Source organism: Chlorocebus sabaeus, chromosome 11 (assembly GCF_047675955.1).
Source record: "Chlorocebus sabaeus isolate Y175 chromosome 11, mChlSab1.0.hap1, whole genome shotgun sequence".
NCBI classification, from domain to species: domain Eukaryota; kingdom Metazoa; phylum Chordata; class Mammalia; order Primates; family Cercopithecidae; genus Chlorocebus; species Chlorocebus sabaeus.
In genome coordinates this window covers 109261573-109289082 of record NC_132914.1, presented here as the reverse complement: position 1 = coordinate 109289082, position 27510 = coordinate 109261573, and the positions used below count along the sequence as shown (strand labels likewise).

General features: G+C 45.1%; 1 protein-coding gene across 4 annotated transcripts; it reads right to left on the bottom strand.

Annotated features, from left to right (window-relative positions):
- Positions 1 to 27510, bottom strand: TRAFD1 (TRAF-type zinc finger domain containing 1). 4 transcript variants are annotated; one of them, XM_008004773.3, is made up of 12 exons: positions 27408 to 27510; positions 22405 to 22463; positions 18151 to 18286; positions 17958 to 18011; positions 11809 to 12214; positions 10735 to 10941; positions 7558 to 7634; positions 5299 to 5529; positions 3737 to 3857; positions 1464 to 1803; positions 1105 to 1177; positions 1 to 872 (listed from the first exon to the last, which is right to left on the bottom strand). In XM_008004773.3, exons 2-12 carry the CDS (start codon positions 22449 to 22451, stop codon positions 816 to 818), a joined length of 1749 nt encoding a protein of 582 aa, XP_008002964.1. In that variant the 5' UTR covers positions 22452 to 22463; positions 27408 to 27510; the 3' UTR covers positions 1 to 815. The 4 variants fall into 4 exon arrangements, with proteins under 4 accessions (XP_008002964.1, XP_008002965.1, XP_008002966.1 ...); XM_008004774.3 differs by having other exon boundaries at positions 26877 to 27466; XM_008004775.3 differs by having other exon boundaries at positions 27350 to 27441.

The window sequence follows — 27510 nt, the reverse complement described above, 5'->3', positions numbered from 1 at the left end:
TTGAACTCCAAGTACAAACTTTATTTCTATTACAAGGAAGTTAATAATAATTATAATAGTAAAATAAAAACAAGGGGAAGGGGCTCTGACACTTGGTTTTCAGAGCAAGCATGGGGCTGCGGCAGAGCCCAACATAGCCCCTGTGGGGACAGGGAGCCCTCAGCCCTCCCCATTAGAGAGCAGTGAGGACAAAAGATCCATGCTCCCCCAGGAACAGAAGGCAGTGATGCCAAATGCCAAGGAAGCAGCTTAAAACACAGTCCCCAGGGCACTCACCTCCAGCTCAACACATCAAAAGCCTCGTTACTGACAGACATTGCAAGTGGCCTGAGCACCTTACCAGAGTGCCTCACACACACCTGGGACCCAATCGAGTGTGGGCAGAGGCGGGTACAGGGAGAGGTTGCCCAAAAGCCCCCAAATTTAGGCCCCAACAGGGCAGAAAATCACTTTACTGGTTGGTACCAGGTTTCCAAAATCTTCCCCTCCTTCCACCGGGACCGCACAGCACCAAGGGGCAGTGGCGACACTAAGTCAAAAGGGAGCCCTGGCAGCCGAGGTTGCAGCTTGTATTTCACTGCTGCTGAAAGGTGGCAGCTAAGGCTGAAGCATTCCTCAACCACCACCCTGCTCCCTTCCCTCAAACCCAAACCCCCACAGTACAACCCCAAAAGACACAAAATGGCCATAACCTAGAAAAATCTAAAATCTGGAAAATCTCTCCCACCCAAAGAGCCAGAGAGGTGGACCTGCACGGCGGCAAGTGCTGCTGTGCACAGAAGACAGGAACCGATGTAAAGTCTCTGGAGACACCATTACTCCTCCTCTTCCTCCTCTGCATCCCCAGCTCCTTGTTGCTTAGAGGGCTTTGCCTGGTAAACAACACAACACAAATGAAGCTTTATGTAAAAAGTGAAAAAGCAGTACTCCTCCCCTGGATCCCTGAAAATGTGCTGCTTCCATAGAAACCTCCTCAAAAGTCAAAGGAACAGTCTTTCAACCACAACCAGCCTGGTTTCAGCAACTTCTACAACTTCAGGAGCCACACCAGCCCCACCATGTCTGAGTCCCCCCTGAGCATCGTTGGGTTGGAGCCCACGTTACCTTTGCAGTTCTGCTACGGTAGTTGGCAGCTGCAGGGGTGACCCGGGAATTCCTGCCACCTTCACTCCTACCACTGAAAGAAAACAATTGGAAACTAGCTCCTGAGGTGTTCCTGAGCAAAGGTCAACAAACTCAGAGGGAACAGGAAGCAGCCCTATGCTCGCAGACAAACCCCAAAAAACCCATGGGCCACAAAATAATTTTTTTGGAGTCAGGTGACAATACAGGAAAAATCCATACTCCTCCTCTTACCATGCAAGGACCTCAGTCTTACTCCAGGCCCAGCAAGGGTAACCAGGCCTTTGCCCATGTTTGCTTCAGCTACTCCCAGGCCCCATTCCTGGGCTACTGATTCTTACCTAGCTCCGTATCTCCCTGCAGGCCCATGGGGGAAAGAGGGCACAATGTTTTCTGGGTAGAGACTTTGAGGAGGGCGAATCACTGAAACATGCCCAGGGGCTATGGCCCCATTTTGACTGTTTCGATTCTGCCCCTGGATGTCCTGGCTGTCTGAGTTGTTAAGCTTCAGCACACGAGGAGGGCTGGGCTGGCACCCAGGTCTGGGGCCTGATGTTGATCTTGATAGCTGGTTGTAGGTAGCTGTCATATTGTTAAAGGGTCGGCTGGGAGGCAGACAGGAGGTGGGCCCATTAGCAGTTTCCTGCTTAATATCATCCAGGTAACCAGAAGACAGGTCTCCTGAGAAGAGAAAATGGTAACAGCTTTAGGAAAAAGCCTGCTCTGGCTACAGTGCCAGGTTTAGGGCAAGAACAAAAAGATTCCAGATAGAAGACAACTGCTCAGCCAGGTGTGGTGGCTCATGCCTATAAACCCAGCACTTTGGGAGGCCAAGGCAAGTGGGTCACCTGAGGTCAGGAGTTCGAGACCAGCCTGGCCAACATGGTGAAATCCCATCTCTACTAAAAAAATAAAAACAAAAAATTAGCCAGGTGAGGTGGCAGATGGCTATAGCCTCAGCTACTCAGGAGGCTGACACCAGGAGAATCACTTAAACCCGGGAGGTGAAGGCTGCAGTGAGCCGAGATCATGCCATTGCACTCCAGCCTGGGCAAGACAGAGCAAGACTCTGTCTCAAAAAAAAAAAAAAAGACAACTGCTCACCCCAAAAGGCTGCTGGACCCCACATCTCCAGGGCAGAGTTGGCGATATTTTATCTATTCTGCATATATTATATGAGTCCTCAAAGACAGCCTCCTAACTATTCAACAACAGTGTGCAAGCAAACCTTGAAATTTTTTTTTTTTTTTTTTTTTGAGATGGAGTCTTGCTCTGTCACCCAAGCTGGAGTGCAATGGCATGATCGTGGCTCACTGCAGCCTCTGCCTCCTGGATTCAAGTGATTCTCCTGCCTCACCTCCCAAGTAGCTGGGACTACAGGCACCCGCCACCACGCCTGGCTAATTTTTCTATTTTTAGTAGAGACGGGGTTTCATGATGTTGGCCAGGCTGGTCTTGAACTCCTGACCTTGTGATCCACCCACCTCAGCCTCCCAAAGTGCTGGAATTACAGGCGTGAGCCACTATGCCCAGACGAAAAATAATTTCTAATTGGCTTTGTAGTGGTGAGGTTTCAAAAACAGTTTACTTGCCTAAACATGAGGCTCTTAAGTAATAATAATAAGTTTGAGGCTGGGTATGACGGCTCACACGTGTAATCCCAACACTTTGGGAGGCCGAGCTGGGAGGAACACTTGAGCACAGGAGTTCAAGATCAGCCTGGACAATGTGGCGAAACCCCAACTCTACAAAAAATTAAAATAAAAATTAGCTGGGTGTGGTGGTGGGCACCTAGCCTACCTATAGTCCCAGCTACTCAGGAGGCTAAGGGTGGGAGAATAACTTGAGCTCAAGAAGTTGAGACTGCAGTGAGCTGTGATCACGCCACTGCACTCCAGCTTGGATGACTAAGAGACCCTGTCTTAAAAAAAAAAAGAAAAATAATGTTTGAGGTCAGTCACAGTGGCCCACGCCTGTAACCCCAATGCTTTGGGAGTCCAAGGCAGAAGGACTGCTTGAGGCCAAGAGTTCAAAATCACCTGGGCAACATAGGAAGACCCTATCTCTACAAAAACAAAAAACTAGGTGGGTGTAGTAGAGTGTGCCTGTAGTCCCAGCTACTTGGGAGACTAAGGAGGGAGGATCACTTGAGCCCAGGAGTTTGAGGCTGTGGTAAGCTATGATTGTGTCACTGCACTCCAGCCTGGGTGACAGAGCAAGACTCTGTCTCTACAAAAAATTAAAAATAAATAACAATATGTATTGTTTTTCAACTTGAAATGGGGGTCCAGGGTAGCTACCATAAGGTCTGCAAATTATCTACAAATAGTCCACTAAGTGCACAGACAGGAAACCAGAAACTTACTACAAACACTAACTACTAGGTGTATCTCACAGATGTCCGCAAAGCCATTACCCTAAAAATCACACACTTGAGAGAGCTCAGTCTAATGTGGGATCATGACTACCTGCAGGAGTCTCCCATGAGACCCTAGTGTGTTTGGAAATTCGAGATGCAGGTAATCCCCACATTAGAGCAGTGGATGAGAAGTGGTAAATAGGCCGGAGCCAGCAGTGGACCTGCGGCCTTGGCTCAGTCCTGGCTAATAAATACCCTGGTGTCTGACACGCCTCCTGGGCAGCTCTGGTGAGTTCTCTTGAGGCTGGGAACCCAGTCTAGGAATCCCCTCTGTCACATGGTTGGTTGCTGTGGCTGGGCGTTGGTCACACTGGTCCTAAACAAGAAAAAACAGAATTAGTACCTCTGAATTGAGTCATTCCCAGAAAAGAGCACGCGATGGGAGGAATAGCAGGGTATTCCTTATCTGGATAGGGACTTTGACAACCTCTGAAAGTTCTGGGAACTTTCAGAAACCACACATCTGGAATGGTGAATTCAATCCCATCGGCACCTGAGGCACTGACAGAAGCACTTTCTGATTTGTGCAGGGATAAGGGAAGGGCTGGTCTTGGAGCAAAAAAAACATTTCTTTCTTTTTTTTTTTTTTTTAAGACTACTCAAGTGCAATAGTGAGAAGAGGGGAAAGAGTAGAACAAGGAGTTCGATCTGTAACTGACTGTGAACAATCAACTGAGATAACTCACTACCTTCAGAGCAGCTGAAAAGCATTTCTATACTCTCACCAGAGTACTTATTTGTGTGGTTGCTTATTTCAGTCTGCCCTAGAGGGTAAGCAGTCTCTTATCTACTGTTTGATCCCAAAACAGGAGTCTTTTTTTTCTTTCTTTTTTTTTTTTTGAGCCAGAGTCTCACTCTGTCACCCAGGCTGGAGTGCAGTGGTCTGATCTCAGCTCACTACAACCTCCACCTCCCAAGTTCAAGTGATTCTCATGCCTCCACCTCCCGAGTAGCTGGGATTACAGGCGCCCACCACCACATTCAGCTAATTTTTGTATTTTTAGTAGAGACGGGGTTTCACCATGTTAGCCAGGCTGGTCTCAAACTTTTGACCTCAAGTGATCTGCCCGCCTCAGCCTCCCAAAGTGCTGGGATTACAGGCATAAGCCACTGCGCCTGGCCTCTGAAAAGCAGGAGTCTTTATTATAGAAATGAAATGTACAATGTTCTAGTAACAGCTACATGGCATCAACTACAGAAATGGTACCTGCAGTGTTGACTCCCACTCCCCGTAACATATACTATTGAGCAGAAAACATATTTTCCACTAACAGATTGGAATCCTATACCGTAAATGCTGAAAAATGACTTCATATTGTCTAGTCCAACTCCCTCACTTACAGATGGCCCCAGTGAGGGGCATCCATAGGACAAAACCAGAAGTAGACCCTCAGGTGTCCTACAGTGCAAGTCTCAAATGCCACCACAATGGGAAAAACCCACCTGGTGAAAAGCAGGGAGACTCTCATCTAAACCTTCTGACAAGGCTTCCTTCCACACCTGCTCAAATAGAGTCCTGGCTCTTTGGCCCTCAGCTAGTAACAAGATGGCTTCAGTTGCCTGAAGAGAGGGAAAGTCTGAAAGCCTGCGGTATTGGTTACTACAGACAGCTCACAAAGATGACACGGCCAGAAGCCAAGTGTGTGCATTCCTTGTCAGGATGGAATGCAACTTAAAGGCTAAGGAAGTGTTCTCAGCTCTGGAAGCCTCAGGTTCACGCACAGAGCCACATGGACAGGGACTCCAGGGACCCTTACCTGGTGATGGAACAGCACCTCCTCTTCCAGCTGTACCCCACAGAATTCACAGGGGATGATGATGCTCTCCTCCACAAGGCGTGAACTGCTCAGGCCCATCAAAGAGTCTAACTGCTTACTTGCAGCCTGTTGCAAGAAGTTCTGGAAGATGACATCATGTTCCTCCACCCCTCTAGGGGAAGAGCTGCCAGTATTGAGTGAAGGTAAGGCACGTGAAGGGTTACAGCTTGTCTGTCATTCAAAAAATATAGGTTAAAAACAAAAATCAGAGGTTAAAAAACTACATTCCTAAGATATTTTCTAGAAGTCAAATAATTTTAACAATGCTTGGCTGGGCACAGTGGCTCACGCCTGTAATCCCAGCACTTTGGGAGGCCGAGGCAGGCGGATCACGAGGTCAGGAGATCAAGACCAGCCTGGCCAAGAGGGTGAAACCCCGTCTCTACTGAAAATACAAAAATTAGCCGGGCATGGTGGCACTTGCCTATAATCCCAGCTACTCGGGAGGCTGAGGCAGAGAACTGCTTGAACCTGGGAGGCGGAGGGTGCAGTGAGCCGAGATCACGCCACTGCACTCCAGCCTGGGCGACACAGTGAGACTCCATCTCAAAAAAAAAAAAAAAAAAAAAAAAAAAATTTAACAATGCTTAATATTGGAAAGAGGAACTAAAAGGGGGAATATACATAGAACACTCATTTTACTTTTAAATATTTTTGTGGGTTTTTTTAAAGTGTGTTCATGTGTTTATTCTTTTTAAATCAATTTGAAATGATTCAGGGTTCTTCCCCCACACCCATACAGTAAAAGAGAGGCACAAATATTCTCTATTATCTTTGCTAATGGATTTTCTACAGTACTCCTAAAACAAAAACTACATGTATTCAAATAGTATATTATTTCATATATGAGGGAAAGTATGTTCCACTATACAGAGCACAGGCACTACTTAGTAGTTGTGGAAATGCCAGACTAAGCCAAACCAAATGAGAGTATTGAGGGAATAAGAAGTCCCTCCAGGCCAGGCGCGGTAGCTCACTCCTGTAATCTCAGCACTTTGGGAGGCCAAGGTGGGCAGGTCACGAGGTCAGGAGTTTGAGACCAGCCTAGCCAACATGGTGAAACCCCATCTCTATGAAAAATACAAAATTAGCCAGGCATGGTGGTGCGCGCCTGTAGCCCAGCTACCCGGGAGGCTAAGGCAAAAGAATAGCTGGAACCCGGAAGGCAGAGGTTGCAGTGAGCCCAGATCACGTCACTGCGTTCTAGCCTAGGTGACAGAGTGAGACTCCATCTCAAAAAATAAAACTAAAAAATAAAAAAATAAAAAACACAGAAGTTCCCTCCATCAGGTAATCCTCAAACACATAAAGCTATTTGTTCATCATTCCTAAATGGCTCAAGAATAGTCAGTCATTCAAATAACTGACACCTTTTCGGATACCAAGTATTTAGAGATTCTGAAACCGGGAAAACTCAGAACCTGCCCTCAGGGAACTCACCCTAGTGACGCAGACCACCAGGAGATCAGAAGACCACATCATAAAGTGACAAACTATAAGAGAGGTGGGCACGGACTTTCAGAAGCACACAGGTGTGGTTCCTGACCTAGCCTTCATAGTACCTCGCAGGATGGCTTCCATAAAGCCACATCTGAACCAACTCTACAAGTAAGGGGGCTCTGTTGTTGGATGTGTTAAGGAGACAGTGGCAGAAGGCCAGACACCTTTCAGGTAGATAAAGGAATGTGTAGAAAACACCCTTGACCTTTCTAGAAAAATGCAAGGACTTCAATACAGCTCCAATAAATCAAAATGTGGCATGAGATGAGACCAGATCACAAGACGGGTAGTGGAGATATATGTGCACCAGTCACTACCACATGAAAGGACTGCTAGCATGAGATTTCTAGGTCTGCTGAAATGAGCATCATTCCCCGCCCCCTTTGTTTTTTTGGTAGAGCTGGGATCTCACTATGTTGCCCAGGCTGGCCTCAAACTCATGGGCTCAAGCAATCCTCCCACCTCAGCCTCCTGAGTAGCTGGGACTACAGGCACAAACTACTGCCATCACTTTTTCTAAGAAGGAACAAGGCTAAGTTTTTATATCTGTATGCCAGTCACACTATGGAAAAGAACATTTGCTATTCCTACCACGGGCATTGTATTAAAATGATTTGTTCAAGGCCTCATGTGGCCTGTAACACCAATTACGGCCTGCATACATTCCAACTAAAAGTCCTCAAGTAATTCATAACACACCTGATGGTCAATCAGCAGTTCCTCTGGGTAGAGCTCCTCACAAAACTCACAAGGCAACATGGTCTCGTCAGCTGCACCTAGGTATTAGGCCACATAATGAGACTCAGGATGAACAAAAACAAACTTGAATTTAACCTTTTATCCTCTTTATGGGGTCTTATATAGAAGTTTAGCTTTCTTTAATGTTTCTTATAGACAGCAATTTGTGGGGCTGTATATTCTCAGAGGGAACCCATCTAAGAGATAAACTCTAGGCAAAAACTTCCATTACGAAACAAGAAATGTACTTGACCCCAATTTCCTGAGTAGCAGTATAGTAGTAGTTTACCTGCTACTCACTACTCTAAGGAAGCGATTTAAATCGTAGGCAATAATCTTAAGTGTTTTCCACACGCTATTTCAATCCTCAGAATAAACTTACCAAGCAGATCCTACATTATCCTTCTTTTACGGATAAAGAAATTGAGCAAACTGGCAAATAATATCATGAATACTCCTCCCAGTACCAAAATACCCAAAAAATCCTGACTAAAAGTAACTGAAGTGAACAAATCGATACATTTTAAAACCAAGATTCCCAGACACAACACCCTCAGTAAGACTGCTAAACAAATGGGAGGGTGAACAATGGGGGGATGCAGGGAAATTTACCCTTCAACCCAACTAGATTTTAGTTCTGGGTAGAAGAGAGAAAAGTCTCTACCAAGTAGAGTAACTAGAGCTTGGCCCCTTATATAGGTTTGGGGTCACAGTCTGTGCTTATGATTTTTATGTTTCTATTTTTACATAAATTCACATTTGTGATTTTTTTTTTTTGAGGGAGGGTTTCACTCTGTTGCCTAGATTGGAGTGCAGTGGTGCAATCTTGGCTCACTGCAGCCTCGATATCCCAGGCTCAAGAGATCCTCCCACTCAGCCTCCCCAGTAGCTGAGACTACAGGTGTGTGCCACCATGCCTAGCTAGTTTTTGTTTATTTTGTGTAGAAATGAGGTCTGACTCTGTTGCCCAGTATGGTCTTGAACTCCCTGGCTCAAATGATCCTCTCGCCTCAGCCTCCCAAAGTGTTGTGATTACAGGAATGAGATATGATGCTTTCTAAAAGCCCAAGCCGGCCAGGCACGGTAGCTCATGCCTATAATCCCAGCACTTTGGGAGGCCAAGGTGGGTAGATTACCTGAGGTCAGGAGTTCCAAACCAACCTGAGCGACATGGTGAAACCCCATCTCTACTAAAAATACAAAAATTAGCAGGGCATGGTGGTGCAAGCCTGTAATCCCAGCTACCCTGGAGGCTGAGGCAGGAGAAATCACTTGAACCCCAGAGGCGGAGGTTGCAGTGAGCCAAGATCACACCACTGCACTCCAGCCTGGGCAACAGAAGGAGACTGTCACAGAAAAAAAAAAAAAAAGTCCAGGCCAAAAGCTTAATTTAAAGTTACCCCTAATGGTAGTATCTCTATGTGCCTACCAGAAGCACATATAAATTCTCAGAGGAACATGCCAGAAAACTTGGTGTTCACACAAACACCCACACACACACACAGAGCAAGCCTCCATGAATGGGAGACAGCAGAAACAACATAGCAAAGAAACAGTTTGTGCTATTTTTGGACACAAAAGAAAAATAAGTATATTTAACATGTTTAAAGACATGTTAAAGAGGGAACTATGCTGGGTGCAGTGGCTAACGCCTGTAATCCCAGTCCTTTGGGAGGCCAACGGGTGGCACAGATTGCTTGAGCTCAGGAGTTCGAGACTAGCCTGGGCAACACAGTAAGGAACCATCTCCACTAAAAATACAAAAACATAGGTAGTGGTGCATGCCTGTGGTCCCAGCTACATAGGAGACTGAAGTGGGACGATCACTTGAGGCCTGGGGGCGGAGGCTGCAGTGAGCTGAGATCACACTACTGCACTCCAGCCTCAGTGACAGAGCGAGATTCTGTCTCAAAAACAAAAGACAAAAAACAAAACAAAAAAAAACCAAAGAGGGAACTGTAATATGACTATGGAACAAAAGATTATTTTAAAAATTAGGAGGTACAATGAGGAAAAGGATCAAACAGAACTCAAAATGAAATATATAATCACTAAAGTGAAAATCTTAATGGACACTTTATACAACAGATTAGAAATAACTAAGGTGAAAAATCAGTGAACTAGAAGACAGATAAGAAATTACCCAGAATATCTGGGCGCAGTGGCTCACACCTATAATCCCAGAACTTTGGGAGGCTGAGGCGGGTGGATCACCTGAGGTCAAGAGTTTGAGACCAGCCTGGCCAACATGGTGAAACCCCGTCTCTACTAAAAATACAAAAAAACTAGCCGGGTGTGGCTGGGCACGGTGGCTCACACCTGTAATCCCAGCACTTTGGGAGGCCGAGGTGGGCGGATCACGCAGTCAGGAGATCGAGACCATCCTGGCTAACATGGTGAAACCCCGTCTCTACTAAAAATATAAAAAATAAGATAGGCGTGGTGGTGGGCGCCTGTAGTCCCAGCTACTCGGGAGGCCGAGGCAGGAGAATGGCGTGAACCCAGGAGGTGGAGTTTGCAGTGAGCCAAGATCGCGCCACTGCACTCCAGCCTGGGCGACAGAGCAAGACTCCGTCTTAAAAAAAAAAAAAAAAAAAAATTAGCCGGGCATGATGGCACATGCCTGTAATCCCAGAAACTCGGGAAGTTGAAGCAGGAGTATCACTTGAGCCCAGGACGCAGAGCTTGCAGTAAGCCGAGATTGCGCCATTGCACTCCAGCCTGGGCAAGAGTGAAACTCCGTCTCCAAAAAAAAAAAAAAAAGTTCTGAATAGTATAGCAAATACCCATATACTTAGACAAGGTCTCACTCTGTCACCGGGCTGGAGCAGTGGCACAATCTCAGCTCACTGCAACCTCCGCCTCCTGGGTTCAAGCGCTCGCCTGTAATCCCAGCTACTCGGGAGGCTGAGGCACGAGAATCACTTGAACCCAGGAGGCAGAGGGGGCAGTGAGCCGAGATCATGCCACTGCACTCCAGCCTGGGTGACAGGGCGAGAGTGTCCTCCCCAAAAAAAAAACGAAACAAAAAATAAGGCAAATTCTATCTCATTAAAATCTTTCAATTGTATAAGAATTGTATAACCTGACTTAGAAAAACTGTAGAGAAAGAGGCTAGTACAGAATAAGCAAGCCTACCCTTTATGTCACTCAGAGAACTGGGACCGCCATGAGACTGGTCTGCCTCACATACGGCCCTCCAAAAGTCCTGCTCTGCCACACTGGAGGCTTGGCCTTCATTTTGCAGACTTAGGGCCAACATGAAGTCCAAGTTTGCACTGTCTTCACCACCCTCTTTGGGGGGCTGTTGGCCTCTATTCCGTTCCTGCCTCTCTTGTTCTTCAACTGAAAAATAAAAAAACCAAAAACCAGCATTCAGGATACATTAGAAATGTTACCACCCTCAACTCAAGTCCATGCCTAGCAAATAGTCAAGGTTTACAGGCATCTGGGTAGGAACAAAAATGACCATGCTCAACCAGCTCTCTTCACCCTCTGGGTCTCCTAGCTCTGAACATTAAAGTCTGCCATATGAAAAGGCTCCATTATTATTCTAATTGTATTATTAAGCAATATTACTAAGCCATAATTATGAGACAGGCACTGCGCTAAACATTTTATACTTATTTTCTGAATTATAGTAGAATGGTTTAAAGCACGAGGTCAGATTACCTGAATTCAAATCTTAGTTCTACCTTCAATTTTACCTACCTTCAAATAATGAGACAATTAAATGAGTTAATACATATAAAGCACTTTGCAAATGCCTAAGGGAAGTAAGATACAGGTTGAGCATACCAATCCAAAAATCCAAAATTTGAAACTTTTTGGGCATCAATATGACTCTCAAAGAAAATGCTCACTGGAACATTTTGGATTTCAGATTTCTCAGATTTGAGATGCGCATCCAGTATATATAATGCAAATACTTCAAAAGTCAAAACACTTCTAGCCCCAAGTATTTTGGATAAGGGATACTCAATCTGTATAAGTGCTGGCTATTTACAAGACTGTCATCATCCTTACCATTATGAACCCTAAATATAATCCAATAGAGGCTATTTCCATTTTATAGGAAAGTGAGGTATTCCCAGTGTTACTCAGCTACAGTCAGGTTTCTATAATCAAGATCTATCTGGCCCCAAAGCCCTGTTCCCATTTGCCTTGGGATTTTGATACCATTCTAGTTCCCTAATCCCAAGCACAACTCACACAGATTATTCTGAATTGAAACCTGGGCTGTAATATTCCTTTGGTTGGTAGTTCTATCGTGGAAAACATCTGATTCAAAGGCTCTCAGGGGCCTTTGTGGAAGCCTCATGGGTGGGTCCAGAGCCTCAATTTGTCTGAGGAGTTGGGATGCAATCCAGATTCCATCCTGACCCCAAGATTCATCATATGCATTAGGAGGTATGGCAACCTCATTTCTCTTTTCCTCCCCCTCTCTCCCACAAACTTCAGGGTGAATCTTCAGATCTTTCACAAGGACATTGCGACCACAGTTGCCACATAGTTCCGTCCGGGCACCACAATAATCTTCATGTTCCTTCAGTTTGAGAATGGAAAGTTCTAAATCACAGTGCTGGCAGACAGCAAGCCGCAAAGGGCACTCAGTCTCCTACAAACCAGAGGAATGAGGTAGTTAATATGCATATCTAGGAGACGTGTGTTTTAGTATAGGGCAAGGAAAGCCAAGAGTATCTACTGCAATCTTCTCTTCCAACCCTAGATTATCCTGCCATTTTTTTTATGTATTTAATATTTAAGAGTCACAGCTTCCCCTTTCGTTCCTGCCACAATGTTCTATAAAGGAAAATAAAATATTAGAGGGAGTCCACTACTCAGCCATCCTAACTATCCTATCGTTTTGTGCACACATTACTAAGTAATCTAAAACCAGCCAGAGAAGCCCAGGAGCAAATAACAAGAATCATAGCAATTCAGATGTTTGTCAAAGCTCCAATGTCCCTGTCCCCTACCAACTGCTCCAATTCAGTCTTAACTACCTAATAATGAGGAAAAGAACCTGCACTTTAGAAGGACACAGGTTTCTCTAACCTTCATATTTGTATTCAGCACAGGTTTTATTTTTTATTTATTATTATTATTTGAGACAGAGTATCGCTGTCGCCCAATGACAGAGTGGTGTGCATGGTGCAATCTCGGCTCACTGCAACCTCCACCTCTCGGGTTCAAGCAATTCTTGTGCCTCAGCTTCCTGAGTTGCTTGGGACCACAGGTGTGTGCCACCACACCCAGCTACATTTTTAGCACAGAAGGGGTTTCACCACGTTAGCCAAGTTGATCTCAAACTCCCAGCCTCAAGTGGTGTGAGCCACTACTCCTGGCAAATACGTGTTATTTATCCAATAAAAGAGCTTTGGGGGCCAGGCACAGTGACCCACGCCTGTAATCCCAGCACTCTGGGAGGCTAAGGCAGGCGGATCACCTGAGGTCAGGAGTTTGAGACCAGCCTGACCAACATGGTGAAACCCTACTCTACTAAAAATACAAAAATTAGCAGGGTGTGGTGGCATTCACCTATAGGTCCAGCTACTTGGGAGGCTGAGGCAGGAGAATTGCTTGAATCCAGGAGGCAGAGGTTGCAGTGAGCTGGGATCACACCACTGCAGTCCAGCCTAGGTGACAGAGTGGGGACGAAAAAAAAAAAAAAAGCTTTTGAAAAAAAACTTCTGAATTGGCATTACATCTACATAGTATCAAATTTTATTTTTTAATTTTAATTTTTCTTTTATTTTTTGAGACAGGATCTCAGTGTCACCCAGGCTGGAGTGCAATGGTGCGATCATGGCTTACTGCAGCCTTGACCTCCTGGGCTCAAGTGATCCTCCCACCTCAGCCTCCCAAGTAGCTGGGACCACAGGCACGTGCCATCATGTCTAGCTAGGTTTTTTGTTTTATTTTTATGTTGTAGAGACAAGAGTCTCCTTATGTTGCCCAGATTGATCTCAAACTCTTAGGCTCAAGCAGTCCTCCTGCCCTGGCCTCCCAAAGTGCTGGGATTACAGGCGTGAGCCACTGTGCCCAGCTGGTATACAATTTTAAAGCCCAAAAAGGATATATGTAAAAATCGTGTCTCTTCTTCCCTGTTCCTCAGCTACCTAAGGCCTTTTTATCAATTTATTGTGTTTCCTGCAAGAGGTAGTTCATGCATATATAAACAGTACTGAAAATGTTGGAGTAGCATTTAGAATAGAACTTTTTTTTTTTTTTTGAGATGGCGTTTTGCTCCTGTTGCCTAGGCTGGAGTACAATGGCATGATTTCGACTCACTGCAACCTCCACTTCCTGGGTTCAAGCAATTCTCCTGCTTCAGCCTCCCAAGTAGCTGGGATTACAGGCACCCACCACCACACCTAGCTAATTTTTGTATTTTTAGTAGAGATGGAGTTTCACCACGTTGGCCAGTCTGGTTTTGAACTCTTGACCTCATGTGATCTGCCCACCTCGGCCTCCCAAAGTGCTGGGATTATAGGCATGAGCCACCACGCCCAGCCATTTTTTTTTTTTTTTTTTGAGACAGTCTCACTCTGTTGCCCTGGCTGGAATATAGTGGTGTGATGTTGGCTCACTGCAACCTCTGCCTCACAGGTTCAAGCAATTATCCTGCCTCAGCCTCCCAAGTAGCTGGAATTACAGGCATGCAGCACCATGCCTGGCTAATTTGTGTATTTTTAGTAGAGACGGGATTTCACCATGTTGATCAGGCTGGTCTTGAACTGCTGACCTCAAGTGATCCGCCCGCCTCCGCCTCCCAAAGTGCTGGGATTATAGGTGTGAGTCACTGCGCCTGGCCTACCTTTTTATTTTTGTTTTTTTGAGACTGGGTCTCCCTTTGTCGCCCAGGCTGGAATGCAGTGGCACAAACAGGACTCACTGCAGCCTCAACCTCCGGGCTCAAACAATATTGTATCTCAGCCCCTCGAGCAGTTTAGACTACAGGAACGGACCACGATGTCCAGCTAATTTTTTAGTTTTTTGTAGAGATAGGGGTCTCACGATATTGCCTAGACTGGTCTTGAACTCCTTGGTTTAAGCAATCCTCTCGCCTTGGCCTCCCAAAGTGCTAGGATTACAGGCGTGAGTCATTGTAGCCCACCATGAATTACCTTTAATTTAAGGGTAATTTAATTATAAATTAATAAAACTAAGTTGTTACAGTTTGAGGCACATAGAATGAAATGCACAAATCTGTAAGTATATACCTTGGTGAATTTTAACATATGTATATCCACTCTTGCATAACTACCATATAAACAGCTGTTTGGATTTTTATTTATTTATTTTTTTAGACGGAGTCTCACTTTGTCTCCCAGGCTGGAGTGCAATGGCACAATCTTGGCTCACTGCAAGCTCCGCCTCCTGGGTCATGCCATTCTCCTGCCTCAGCCTCCAGAGTAGCTGGGACTACAGGCGCCCGCCACCACGCCCAGCTAATTTTTTTTTTTTTTTTTTTTTTTTTTTGAGGCAGAGTCTCGCTCTGTCACCCAGGCTGGAGTGCAGTGGCCAGATCTCGGCTCACTGCAAGCTCCGCCTCCCGGATTTACGCCATTCTCCTGCCTCAGCCTCCCGAGTAGCTGGGACTACAGGCGCCCGCCACCTCGCCCTTTTTGTATTTTTTAGTAGAGACGGGGTTTCACTGTGTTAGCCAGGATGGTCTCGATCTCCTGACCTCGTGATCCGCCCGTCTCGGCCTCCCAAAGTGCTGGGATTACAGGCTTGAGTATATTTTCAGTAGAGATGGGGTTTCACTGTGTTAGCCAGGATGGTCTCGATCTCCTGACCTCGTGATCCACCCGCCTCAGCCTCCCAAAGTGCTGGGATTATAGGCATGAGCCACCACTCCCCGCCAAGAAATGCTGAAGATCAAGGCTGCAGGATGCTCCCTACCGAATGGGAAAACTGTCCTTGGTTCCACATAGGCTGTAGACACAGCCTTTCTGCCAGCAACTGTTGCTGCAAGGAACTTTAGCTCAACTGAACATACTGTCACGTGGTTCCTTAAAGGGGTACAGCACTGATTTCAGTTGCGTTATAAAAGATTGAGTGGTGCTTTTGACTATTAGTTTATGTCAACACTTGAAAACATGGTGAGCCCGTTTTTTTGTTTGTTTGTTTGTTTTAGATGGAGTTTCACCCTGTCACCCAGGTTGGAACGCAATGGTACGATCTCGGCTCACTACAACCTCTGCCTCCCAAGTTCAAGCAATTTTCCTGCCTCAGCCTTCCGAGTAGCTGGGATTACAGGCACGCGTCTCCATGCCCAGCTAATTTTTGTATTTTTAGTAGAGACGGGGTTTCACCATGTTGGCCGGGCTGGTCTCGAACTCCTGACCCCATGATCCACCCACCTCAGCCTCCCAAAGTGCTAGGATTACAGGTGTCAGCCACTGCACCTGACTGGATTTTTAAATTGGTGAATTAATATACTCTTTCAACATTGGCCAGTTTTGGCCAGGTGCCATAGCTCACGCCTGTAATCTCAGCACTTGGGAAAGCCAAGGGAAAATCATTTGAAGCCAAGAGTTCGAGACTAGCCTGGGCAACATAGCAAGACCCCAACTCTAAGAAAAACAAAAATAAATAAAATTAGCCAGGCATAGTGGCCTATACCTATAGTCCCACCTATGCAGGTAGATCATTTGAGCCCGGGAATTTGAGGCTGCAGTGAGTTATGATCATGCCACTGCATGCTAGCCTGGGTGACAGAGTGAGACTCTGTCTCTTAAAAAAGGTTTTTAATTTAAAAAAAAGAAAAATGACAGGGCACGGTGGCTCACGCCTGTAATCCCAGCACTGTGAGAGGCCAAGGCAGTTGGATCACCCAAGGTCAGGAGTTCGAGATCACCCTGGCCAACATGGCAAAATCCCATCTCTACTAAAAATACAAAAAAAAAATTAGCCAGGCATGGTGGAGCACACCTGTAATCCCAGCTACTTGGGAAGCTGAGGAAGGAGAATCGCTTGAACCTGGGAAGTGGAGGTTGCAGTGAGCCAAGATCGCACCACCACACTCCAGCCTCCACGACAGGAGCAAGACTCCATCTCAAAAAAAAAAACAAAAAAACTTTGGGCTGAGTACAGTGGCTCATGCCTGTAATCCTAGTACTTTGGGAGGCTGAGGCAGGAGGATCACTTGAGCCCAGGAGTTCAAGACCAACCTGTGCAACACAGCAAGACCCTGTCTCTATTTTGGGGGGGTTTTTTTTGAGACGTAGACTCACCCTGTCATCCAGGCTGAAATGCAGTGGTGCGACCTCGGCTCACTGCAACCTCTGCCTCCCAGGTTCAAGCGATTCTCGTGCCTCAGCCTCCCAAGTAGCATGCACCTCCACATCCAGCTAATTGTTGTATTTTTAATAGGGACAGGGTTTCACCATGTTGACCAGGCTGGTCTCGAACTCCTGACCTCAAGTGATTCGCCCACCTCAGCCTCCCAAAGTTCTGGGATTATAGGCGTGAGCCACCCCGCCCAGCCAACCCTGTCTCTATTTAAAAAAAAAAAAAAAAAAAAAAAAAACCTGCCAGTTTTATCTCAACTAGCAAGCAAATGATACTCTATTCTGAGCAAGCAAATGATACTCTATTCTCTCTCACCAAATGCTGAGGAATTTCTAAGGTTAAGTAGCATGTTATCCAAGTGTTCAAGAATTTAAAATGAGGCCTGGTGTGGTGGCTCACGCCTGTAATCCCAGCACTTTGGGAGGCTGGGACGGGTAGATCACAAGGTCAGGAGTTTGAGACCAGCCTGGCCAACATGGTGAAATCTCATCTCTACTAAAAATACAAAAATTAGCCGGGTGTGGTGGCGGACGCCTGTAATCCCAGCTACTCAGGAGGCCAAGGCAGGAGAATTGCTTGAACCTGGGAGGCAGAGGTTGCAGTGAGCTGAGATTGCACCACTGCACTCCAGCCTGGGCAACAGAACAAGACTCTGTCTCGGGAAAAAAAAAAAAAAAAACCCAAAGAATTTAAAATGAAATGACAGCTTGCAAGGCAGGCTGTGTGCTAAAGAGGTTATCCCATACTGGCAACTCCAGGGCTGGCTTCATATTCAGTGAAGCTGCCAATAACTAAACCCCAGCAGAAATGATAGGCTCAGTTCCAAAGGGAAAGACTTCGGGAGTCTCAGCATACACAAGGGAGTTCCAACAGCCAGGTAGCCGAATCAGGCAGCAGTCACAAAGTCAAGGCCTCAAACAGGCTTTGAGAAACAGTATGCATGTGAGCTCGTGGAGAACTAACACTCAACCAGACTGGCTTTCTGCTCTGCATGTGGGTCTGTAATCTCCGTAGGACTGGGACCACAGTAACTCACTCCATGGTGCAACAAGACTAACCTCATGCTTCTTTAACAGTCTCTTCTCCAACTTCTTGTTACATTTGCAGGTCACCTAGCATAAGAAGTGAGAATCAATAAATTGGCTTTGTGACAATATGCTTATTTGCTATTGCACAATAGCAAACAAAATACATTTATGAACAACAGCAAGTGTAACATATGTATAAACGTTTGGGTACTTGGTGGCTCACCTGACAGTGTTCTGCAGCCATGTGAGTCTCCATGTCAGATTTGGGAAATGGTTCCTTGCAGATAGGACACATACCAATGTTCCTTTGACAGTGGATCTCATGGATGGTAAAGTTAAACACAGGAATTTCTTTTTTGCTACAGAAATAGAACAAAGAAAAAGGCAAGCATTACTGACTAATCTATGCCTTTTCTTGCACAGTGGCATCACATGGAAATCTGTCCTGTCCAATCTTTAGTCTCCATTATTTATCTTTAGTGAATACCTAGCCTACAAACTCATGATTATTACCATTCCTGCTTTTCAAGAACTAAATCCTGGCCGGGCGCGGTGGCTCACACCTGTAATCCCAGCACTCTGGGAAACCGAGGCAGGCGGATCACCTAAGGTCAGCTGTTCGAGACCAACTTGGCCAATATTGTGAAACCCCGTCTCTACTAAAAATACAAAAATTAGCAAGGCGTGATGGCAGGCACCTGTAATCCCAGCTACTCGGGAGGCTGAGGCAGGAGAATCACTTGAACCTGGAAGGCAGAAGTTACTGTAAAAAAAAAAAAAAAGAACTGGCCAGGCGCAGTGGCTCACACCTGTAATCCCAGCACTTTGAGGGGCCGAGGACGGCAGATCACCTGAGGTCAGGAGTTCAAGACCAACCTGACCAAATGGAGAAACCCTGTCTCTACTAAAAATACAAAATTAGCCAGGTGTGGTGGCACATGCCTGTAATCTCAGCTACTCAGGAGACTGAGGCAGGAGAATCGCTTGAACCGGGGAGGCGGAGGTTGCAGTGAGCCTAGATCGTGCCATTGCACTCCAGCCTGGGCAACAAGAGTGAAACTCTGTCTCAAAAAACAAAACAAAACAAAATCCTGTCCAGGTGCAGTGGCTCACACCTGTAATGCCAGCACATTGAGAGGCTGAGGTGGGTGGATCACTAGAAGTTAGGAGTTCAAGACCAGCCTAGCCAACATGGTGAAACCCCGCTTCTACCAAAAATATAAAAAATTAACGGGGTGTGGTGGCGGGCGCCTGTAATCCCAACTACTTGGGCAGCTGAAGCAGGAGAATCACTTGAATCCAGGAGGTGGAGGTTGCAGAAAGTTGAGATTGTGCCACTGCACTCCAGCCTGGGCAACAGCAAGATTCCGTATCAAAAAAAAAAAAGAACTAAATCCTGAAGGCTGACTCTTCTGTGCAACGTTCTGAGTTACCAGTGCTATGCACTACTGCCTCTAAAAGCTCAGCCTTACTTTCTCAAAGTCAGAGCTGATCACAACATGAAGTCAGATGCCAAAAAGAGTGGAGCTAGGCTATTCCAAAACCATCCATGTCCCAAAGCAGAGTGATACGCTCCAGGATTATTTTAAAACAGAAAACAAACCAAAACAACAATAAAAACAAGTGAAAAAATACCCTACCACTGATTTTCCCTCAGTTTTAAGTAGTTAAATTTCATTGGCTTTTATTCCATGAAAAGTCAAACCAAAAGGAGAAGACGCCAGCTTTGGGATAGTCAAAGGGGAAGGGGAAATTGTCTCCTGTATGCCTCACATGCCTTTCAAAGCAGGCTGGATGCTTCCTGACTACAGGAACATGCTCTCTGGCTGGGTTGGTGGAAACTTCACTTCAAAGCTGCACAAAAATCAAATCCCGAACCCTTTCCTCCACCAGTCTGGTCTCTCCACTTAATTTTCCCATTCTCACTTAGTTTAGTGGTCCAAAGAACATATCTAAGCTACACAAATTAAGGAAGTAAAGTGATAATCTTACATGAAAGAATAAGACCATTTAAACATGAAAAGATTAGACACACACTCGAACTAAAGGTACATTCTATTCAAAGGCCTTACTTTTACTTATTTGGATAGGACTATTGTAAAATTCCAATTTGACCAGCTAAAGACATTAAAGAAGGTACCTATAACAATAATTTAGAAAAATAAAATACTGAACAGGATCAATACAGATAGTCATAAAACACATTATTTAACATCATATTTTGCCTCTGAAGCTGAATACTAGAAGAACTCTCTCCCACACTAAATTATAAATAGCTTATTTCTCTTTTAATAACCTTTAATATTCAGACATTGTCTAAAAAACATTTCGAAGTAGAATAAATGATGTGCCTCCAGCTTATAGTCATTCTTCCAAACTGAAAGACCAAGACACCAAGGCAGTGTACATTCATTTTCATCCAATGGTGGAATTATCAAGCTGGGGACCCCAAGGCAGCTCTCAAAGCAGCACTGGAAGGTGACAGAACAATCAACTGTGAGAGATGGGAAGAAAACTCAAATGGATAAAGAGGTAAATTACTGACAGATTTAACTTCCCATATTTCTCTCAAATTTCTAGCTTTCTAAGGAAACTACTCATTTTGAATTAATTTAGTTAAAATAATAAATCCCAACTTTTTAAAGATGTTGTGAAACTAATACTTTAATACATTACTGGTGGTAGAATAAACTGTCTAAAGACAGTCTGAAAATGCATTTCTAGGATCATAAAATTATATACTCTGTAACATAATAATCCTCCTTTTGGGATTATGTATGAATACTTTCATTACAGTATCATAGAATGGTAAAAAATGAAAGTCATTAAAAATACCTAAGCAAGAAAGGAATATCTAAGTTACATATAGTATACCAACAAAGTGAAAGAAGCAATGTTATATTGTGATTGCAAATCATGTATGTACAAATGCCATGAAAATTAAAGCCAGCAATTACTGCTTAGGGTGTAGAAAACCTGGGTTCCTTTTTAATAATTTCAGCAATAATTTTATTTTAATGGCAAATATGGAGACACTAAATGTCTAGCATTTACTTTACAAGGCTATTCAGGATAACTTGTCGACATACTACATACACAAGGCCCCTAAAACTTTAGAATTAAAACAAAAAATATTAAGGACCACACCATCATAATATGAAAAAGCAAGAATCGAAAGCAGCTGTCAGGTAAGACCACGAAGCATTTACTATTCCACATATTCACCTCTTAGGAAATGCTAAAATAAGATATTTGCAACAATTATATAAAATAGTTGCCTGCTGTTTTTTTCTTTTAAAATTTAACTGCCAACATATTCCTACCAAACATTCCAACCAGATGAAGTACTAATACGCTTTCTTCCTACCTTCAGATAAAATGAAGATGTTTTAAGTGAGATAAATGAGCACACAATTCCATATCCACATAAAACTGCTAAAAGTCTCAAGGAAGGGCTAGCAAATTAGAGGTGAAATTTCATTTAGATATAAATAGCTGAAAGGCAAACCAAAGCTTCCAGAAAAATTCCCAAGAGCTTTCCAAACACTAAACACAAACAACCAGAAATTAATTCTTTACAGGTTTAGTCAGCCTTCTATGCTAATTTGCTTTTTTCTTTAATTTCTTTGGCTTTGAATAGCCTTGTTTTTCACTAGCTTTCCATTAACTCACCCTTTAACTCTCTTAGCATAGTTATTTATATATTGTCCTAGGCTTGAGATTCCTCCTAATTGGAGTGGACTGATAAAACAGGTGTATCTTAACTAACGCTAAAAACCAGTGTGTCTGTTTTCTTATGTTTCAGTAGCTATACATATAAAATTCAAAAAAACCTAAAATAGCTTATGAAATGGTAGAAAGTGATAGTGGCATAGCAGAAATACCCTACAATATGGCAAGACACCTTCAATGAGATGAAATCTTAATTCCAAGCAGGTAAAGAATATTGTAACCAGCTCTTGCTCTAATTATATCCTAATTCTGCCAAAGTTAGGCTGAGAAGAAAGAAAAAGACAACAACGACAACAAAAATGTTATTTGACTCAAATATTCTACCAATGAGTCAAACTATTTTTGTTATTCCACATCTCTTTCTACCACAGTTTACTAAGGTAAACATAGCACATTGTGAAAGAAGTACCCAGTGAAGGAAAATAAAGTAATAAACATAGCAGACAGTTCTGCTTTGCTTTTTTTGTCAGCTTACAGTAAGAGCACTTGTATAGCACCAAGATACCAAGTTAAGTTCTTAGGAAATCCCCAACAGGAACCAGCTGATTACTAACTTTACAACTAGTTTCATTTCATCAGGAGAAAGATGCTTTCTTGTAATTCATGTGGGTTATAAACACCAAAATAAAAAGCTTAACATTCAAGACTGTGTCAGTCTTCACTAAGCGTTTTTAAATCAGGAAATGGTAGTGATTAAGCTTGACTGTCCTCATTCCACTAACATTTCTTAGATTTAATGTCTTACCAGTTGTCACACAGTCGAGTTTCCTGGTCATCTAGAAATTCAGCCATCTTTAGCTCTTCCTGAAAACCACAAAGGAAGACATGAACTTTCTATTTCATTTCTGCTTTCAAGATGACATGCAAAAAACAAAATAAAAAACTAGTATACAGAAAATGTCACCCAAACCTGCATGTTAAAGCATTTTATTCAATATCTAGCCCCTTGAGATTTTCTTATTTTAAAATTATCAATTTAAAATAATTTTATTGGATAAGGGACTTTTAAAAAATAAAAATAATAAAACAAAACACTTTTACTAGGCTGGGTACAGTGGCTCATGCCTATAATCTCATGCCTATAATCAGTACTTTGGGAGACCGAGGCGGGCGGATCACTTGAGCCCAGAAGTTCAAGACCAACCTGACCACAACGTGGGGAAACCCCATGTCTACAAAAAATACAAAAAAAAAAAAATTACCCAGGCATGGTGATGTGTGCCTGTAGTCCCAGCTACTCAAGAGGCTGAGGCAGGAGGAATGTGCAAGAGGAATGCTTAAGCCCAGGAGTTCAAGGCTGCGGAAAGCCATGATCATGCCACTGCACTCCAGCCTGGGTGACAGAGTGAGACCCTGTCTCAAAAATAATAATAACATCCTGGCCAGGTGCCAGCACTTAGGGAGGCCGAGGCAGGCAGATCACAAGGTCAGGAGATCAAGACCATCCTAGCCAACATGGTGAAACCCATCTCTACTAAAAATACAAAAATTAGCTGGGCGAGGTGGCGCATGCCTGTAATCTCAACTACTCTCGAGGTTGAGGCAGGAGAATCGCTTTAACCAGGGAGTCAGAAGTTGCAGTGAGTGGAGTTCGTGCCACTGCACTCCAGCCTGGCGACAGAGTGAGACTCGGTCTCAAAAATAAATAAATAAATAAAAATAAAATAAAATAACATCCCTCAGAGATTTCATCCAATTACCCTAAAAGCATCATAAATAACAATAGTAAAATTATCAAATACAGGAAATTAACACTAATACAATACTAGTAACTAATCTATAGAATTTATTCAAATTTCACCAACAAGCCAGGCACAGCGGCTCATGCCTGTAATCCCAGAACTTTGGGAGGCTAAACTGGGAGGATCGCTTGAACCCAGGAGTTTAAGATCAGCCTGGGCAACATGGTGAAACCCCTTCTCTACAAACAATTTAAAAATTAGCCAGACGTGGTGGCGCACACCTGTGGTCCCAGCCACTCAGAAGGCTGAGATGGGAAGATCACTTAAGCCCAGGAGGTCAAGGCTGCAGTGAGCAGTGATTGTATCACCGCACCCTAGCCTGGGTGACAGAGTGAGACCCTGTCTCAAAAAAAAAAAAAAAAAAAAAATCACCATCCCACCCTTTTTCTGGTCCAGCATTCAATCTAGGATCACACACTGCATTTAGCAGTTACTTGTACTTAATTTCCTTTGATCTGGGAGAGTTCTTCAGTCTTTCCTTCTCTTTCATGACCTTGTTAAGCATACTGGCTTCTTTTTTTTTTTAAACAGAGTCTCGCTCTATTGCCTAGGCTAGAGTGCGGTGGTGTGATCTCGACTCACTGCAACCTCCACCGCAGCCTCCCGAGTAGCTGGGACGGGACCACAGGTGTGTGCCACCATGCCCAGCTAATTTTTGTATTTTCAGTAGAGATGGGGTTTCACCATGTTGACCAGGATGGTCTTGAACTCCTGACCTCAGATAATCCACCAGCCTTGGCCTCCCAAAGTGCTAGGATTACAGGTGTGAGCCACCATGCCCAGCCAGCTATTTTATATAATGTCCTTCAATTTGGGTTTGTCTGATATTTTCTCATGATTAAATTCAGGTTACACATTTTTGGCAAGAACACCACAGAAATCATGTTATGCTCGTCTCAGTGCCTTATATCAAAAGGTACATGATGTCAACAGTCTTATTTTACTATTGATGTAAACCATGATCACATAGTTGATATGGTGTCTGCCAAATTTCTTCACTATAAAGTTTCTCCTGCTTTTTAAACAAGATGTCAATGCAGAAAGCAAAGCACTGGCAACTTTACTACCATTGTTTAGTTTAGATTATTCCTTTCCATGATACAAAAAATGGTCTTAAATCCTGCCCCCAACAGGGTTCTTTAATGGTTTTGGCATTATCAAGTGAGTTGCCACTTTTCAAAACATGTATTTAGTCATTTGTTCAACAAGCTTAATTAAGACAATACTTTGGGGCTGGGCCGGGTGGCTCACGCCTGTAACCCCAGCACTTTGGGAGGCCGAGGTGGGCGGATCACTTGAGGTCAGGAGTTTGAGACCAGCCTGGCCAACATGGCAAAACACCTCTCTACTAAAAATGCAAAAATTAACCGGGTGCCTATAGTCCCAGCTACTAGGGAGGCTGAAGCAGAACTGCTTGAACCCGGGAGGTGGAGGTTGCAGCAAGCCAGGATCGCACCACTGCACTCCAGCCTGGGCAAAAGAGTGAGACTCTGTCTTGAAAAAATAAAAATTAAAAAAAAAAGGACAATACTGTAGGCCAGGTGCAGTGTCTCACACCTGTAATCCCAGCACTCTGGTAGGCTGAGGTGGGTAGATCACTTAAGCTCAGGAGTCGAAGGCCAGCCAGGAAACATAGTAAGACCTTGTCTCTATAAAAAATAAGCAACTGGTGTGGTGGCTCACCCCTATAATCCCAGCACTTTGGGAGGCCGAGACGGGCGGATCACAAGGTCAGGAGATCGAGACCATCCTGGCTAACACGGTGAAACCCGCTCTCTACTAAAAAATACAAAAAATTAGCCGGGTGTGGTGGCGGGCGCCTGTAGTCCCAGCTACTCGGGAGGCTGAGGCAGGAGAATGGCATGAACCCAGGAGGCAGAGCTTGCAGTGAGCTGAGATCACGCCACTGCCCTCCAGCCTGGGCAACAGAGCGAGACTCTTGTCTCAAAAAAAAGAGGCAAAAAATTAGGTGGGTGTGGTGGCACATGCCTGTAATCTCAGCTACTTGGGAGGCTGGGGTGGGAGGATGAGGTAGTCCCTAGCTACTTGGGAGGCTTGAGTCCAGGAGGTCAAGGCTACAGTGAGTGAGTTGTGATCACACCACTGCACTTCAGCCTGGGTAACAAAGTGAGACCCTGTCTCAAAGAAAAAGAAGACCATACTGTGTGCCACTGTGCCCTGGTACTAAAAATACTTTACAAAATAAGGAAATTTAGTATCTGATAAAGCGATTTAGTGGTAGAGAAAAACAATAAGCAAAAAAATACATATAACTTAAGGTGAGTATTGTGATGGAAAAGTACACAGACAAATAAATGGGGGTGGAGTAGAGGCAAATCTACTTTAGGTAGATAAGAGTGGTCAGGGAAGAACTTTCTGGGCAGACGACATTTAAACTAAGAACTGAAGTACAAGAGCCAACCATGAAAAGACAAAGATGGAGGATGGGAATGGGGGGAAATCCATCCAGGCAGTGGGAAGGGCAAAAGGCCTAAAAGCAATGAAAGAGAAAGTAAAGGCAGACCTGGAAAAGCATAATAAAAAAGGGGAATGACTCAAGGTCTTGTCATATAAGACAGAAAGAATATTGGATTAGATTCCAAGCTCAATGGTAAACACTGAAGGGCTTTAAACTAGGGAATGACATAACTCAAGATACCCACTCTGGGCTAGGCGCGGCTGTCACGCCTGTAATCCCAGCACTTTGGGAGGGCGAGGTGGGCGGATCACAGGAGGTCTGGGGTTCGAGACCAGCCTGGCCAACATGGCAAAACCAAGTCTCTACCAAAAATACAAAAATTAGCTGGGCGTGGTGACGGGCGCCTGTATGCCAGCTACTCAGGAGGCTGAGGCAAGAGAATCACTTAAACCCAGGAGGCAGAGGTTGCATTGAGCTGAGATCTCGCCACTGCACTCCAACCTGAACAACAGAAGGTGATTCCATCTCAAAAAAAAAAAAAAAAAAAGATATTCACTCTCACGAAATGGCAACTAAGGAGGGCTGTCCGACTGATTTCAGGTGTGCTCTATTCCAGACCACTAAATGGCCAACTCTAAGGCCAGAGCTCAGATGTGGCAGGTGCTTGCTTTTCTAGATGCAAGGAGACTGGGGGTGACCTGCAGGGTCCCCCTCTGGGGGTCAAGTTCTGGCTGGTTCTGCCAGATTTAACCTCTCTGGGCCTCAGATTCTTCAGGCAGAAGACTGACAATACTTCAAAGGATCAAGGAAACGAGCGAATGCACGAAAGAGTCGAGGCACAGAAAAAAAGTCTTCAAGCTTATAAGGAGCCCGTTGGGGGTCGGCTAGATCTCTCTGGTCCGCAGAGGGGACCGTCCCTCTGCCCGAGGCGGCGTAGCTTCCACTGCCGGGTCCAGATACCCCAAGGTAGTTTCCAATCGCCCCCTTCCCCAGCAAGGTCGGCGATGGGGAGTGAAGAAGAGGCTTCTCAAATAACAGCAGTTGCCAAACGCTTACCGGGAAAATCTTTTAATCCCGACTATAATCCTAAGAGGTGAAAGTCTTGGTCCCCACTTTAGAGGCTGCGAAAGCGGAAGGCCACCTGAGTTTTCCGCAGCACTAGCGGGTCGGAGTGCGGGCTCTGACTCGGGTCCTTCGGCCTCGAGGCCGCATTAGGCCACTCGCGACCCCCCACGCCGGCAGCTCGAGGCTCGGGCTCTAGGCCCAGGCCGGCATTGAGCCCAGCTCCGCCCGGGACGCGGTGGCCACAGAGGCGCTGCGGACGACGCCCGCTTCCCGGCTCCCCAGACCAACCTAGGCCGCGAAGGGGGCGGCGTCGCCGGGGGCTGCCAAGGCGCCGGTTCCCTGAGGAGAAAGCGCCGCCTCCTCCAGTCGCCAGAGATGCCGCCGCGCGGGCATCCTCTCCTCACAGCCGCTACCCCGCGCCCAGAGACCCCACGCCCACACACCCCTCCCTTGGGATGCCGGACCCTTCCTAAACTGGAGGCCTCAGGGAATCTCCAGCCGCGTGCCGCCGCTACACCTCACCAGGGACGAGAGGAGAAACGTTGAGTTGACACACTAGCTGCAGACACGGAGCCTCCTCTGTCAGACCCCGCACTGAACAACGGCCCTCAGAGCTGCCTCACCA

What these genes read in the sequence shown, in the direction of transcription:
- TRAFD1 (XM_008004773.3), bottom strand. Translation starts at nt 22,451, where the DNA reads ATGGCTGAATTTCTAGATGACCAGGAAACTCGACTGTGTGACAACTG. An exon ending in TGGCTGCAGAACACTGTCAG is followed by an intron (nt 18,012 to 18,150) that starts GTGAGCCACCAA and finishes TTCTTATGCTAG; the next exon opens with GTGACCTGCAAATGTAACAA. An exon ending in TTCAATTCAGAATAATCTGT is followed by an intron (nt 10,942 to 11,808) that starts GTGAGTTGTGCT and finishes TTTATTTTTCAG; the next exon opens with TTGAAGAACAAGAGAGGCAG.